Here is a 2,500-nt window from a genome sequence, read left to right as displayed (position 1 = left end):
TACATTGATTTGTGTAAAAAGGTGGTATCTGGGTTATGCCGAGTCATGCTGAATCTGTGTGTGTGTGTGTGTGTGTGTGTGTGTGTGTGTGTGTGTATACAGGGGAAGACCTATCCATTCAAGGGCCCATTCCCCCCTATGTGGAATCCCCTGGCCCTCATGGACTACAACAACCTCTGGAGGACTATGGATGAGATGGGCAAGGAGGTGAGTTATGTGTGCGCATGTGTGTGTATCTGTGAGTCATTACATGCTTGTGAATGAAAGTATACATGTGTATGTGTATGTGTAAGTGTATGTATGCCTGTTTAGCTATCCAGTGACACCAGGTGCCATTTCAATAGCTTCCACCTTTGCACCATCATTGAAGAAAACACTGTTGTGATTTGATTGATATACTCAACTAACGATAGTAGTGCCCCTTGAACATGTGTCACCTTGCCCGCCTCTAGCTAACGTGTGTATTATCAGCAATAAAAAAAGAGGTTGGTGAAAGACAAAGGCGACTAAAGTCCACTTTCCTACAGATTGCTTATCACAGACAGAATAATAGAGAGGCCTGATTGTTGGAGTGGTGCTGCAAAACTCCCCCTAAGGACACATATCTGATATTGATTACTGATGTCTGTATACATTTGTAGTTTAAAAAATAACACAACAACAAACTACACAACAAAGTGGAGACAATCCAAACCAAGCAGTGGCAAAGACAAAAACTCGAGGTTTATTGTAACGAATCCGGGAGTTGATACAGCTCTTAGGCTATACCAGCGTCACCACCGTACCAACTCAACACAAAATGCAAACTCTCTTGCTTAAATACATTTCTAGTGATCCTCCTTTCGTCGCTTTACATGAGCCCTCTCTCCGGCCGTATCCTGTCTCGTGAGGCGCCGGCATTACGTTAAAGGAAGTAGCTCTCATCAATGATTGTGTCAAGAGAGGAACTTGTCAACAATGATTGATCGCCGCCATCATGTGGCGTGACAAATGGTTGCAAATGCACGTGATTGACAAAAGGTTTTTTGGGGTTGGCTTAATCAAAGGCTTTGGGTGGTGATGATTAAAATAAATGTTAAAATATATACATTCTGTATAGTATATAGTATTATAGTAGTACACATAGTGGCATACATCCAGTCATAAACACCTATAGCGTCCCAACATACTGTAGGTCATTTATGCTATAGCAGCCATGTCATGTGTTAGAGAAGTGTTACGTAATTATATACTGTGTTAGTTGTTAGCACTTGTGAAGCCACTGGTGTCATGTGCTTGTGTGAGAGAGAGGGAGAATTTGTGTGTGTGTGTGTGTGTGTGTGTGTGTGTGTGTGTGTGTGTGTGTGTGTGTGTATGTTATAGAGATAAATTGTGTCAACACCTTAGTGACTGGTTTCCTGTGTGTGTGTGTGTGTGTGTGTGTGTGTGTGTGTGTGTCAGATTCCAAGAGAGGCTCCATGGCGAGCTCCCCATGCTGAGGAGTGGGACAAGATGACCATGCAGGAACTCTTCAACAAGATCCTCTGGACAAAGTAAATACACACACACACACACACACCATGATTACCATACAGTAGAATTGTTATAAGATCCTGTGGACTCACAGAACATGACATGCACACACACAAACACACACACACACACACACACACACACACACACACACACACACACACACACACACACACACTTGCACATACAAATACCCACAAGATCATACTCTCACACACAAAAAGCGTGCACATTCACTCTCTCTTTCTCTCTCTCTCTCTCACACACACACACACACACACACACACACACACACACGTGGACACGTCTCTTATATTCCCAGTGGGACGCTTCCCAATTTGACGTTGTTTTACAGACTAATAAAGATTTAGTTAAAGAGTGATGTGGTCCTCTGGTATGTGTATGTAGTATTGCTTCAGATTAGGCAAATTGCAGCAGCAATAGGTGAATGTGTAATTCCTCAGATGACGTCAAGGAGGGAGCAGAAGTAGAGGTGGAGACTGAAGTGGAACCCGGCCGCCTGGAAAACAAATAGATTATTATTATTATTATTATTTACTTACTGCAGCATTACGTCATGATGAAACTTCCTGTCACCAGCGTTTGGGTTCTCGGCCTCTCTTCTCGTGCTCTCGCACGACGTCTGTCTGTACTTGTACGCCATCTGTCTGTCTGTATTTGTACGCCATCTGTCTGTCTGTCTGTCTGTACTTGTACGCTGTCTGTCTGTCTGTCTGTCTGTCTGTACTTGTACGCCATCTGTCTATCTGTCTGTCTGTACTTGTACTTCATCTGTCTGTCTGTCTGTCTGTCTGTACTTGTACTTCATCTGTCTGTCTTTCTGTCTTTCTGTACTTGTACACCATCTGTCTGTCTGTCTGTACTTGTACTTCATCTGTCTGTCTGTCTGTACTTGTACATCATCTGTCTATCTGTCTGTACTTGTACATCATCTGTCTGTCTGTACTTGTACTTCATCTGTCTGTCT

The 2,500-nt window shown here is 43.1% G+C and overlaps 1 protein-coding gene across 1 annotated transcript in view; it reads left to right on the top strand.

The window, feature by feature from the left end:
* The window catches only part of mao (monoamine oxidase), a 47,679-nt gene that overhangs the window by 28,646 nt on the left and 16,533 nt on the right, over nt 1–2,500 (top strand). Inside the window, exons 4-5 of the mRNA XM_042080528.1 lie at nt 103–207; nt 1,441–1,532. Of these exons, the coding sequence (XP_041936462.1) occupies nt 103–207; nt 1,441–1,532 (197 nt within the window). The remainder of the gene's footprint in view (nt 1–102; nt 208–1,440; nt 1,533–2,500) is intronic.

Source organism: Alosa sapidissima, chromosome 2, assembly GCF_018492685.1.
Source record: "Alosa sapidissima isolate fAloSap1 chromosome 2, fAloSap1.pri, whole genome shotgun sequence".
Classification (NCBI taxonomy): Eukaryota; Metazoa; Chordata; class Actinopteri; order Clupeiformes; family Clupeidae; genus Alosa; species Alosa sapidissima.
Note: the sequence above shows the minus strand (reverse complement) of the source record. Positions and strands in the feature narration are given on the sequence as shown.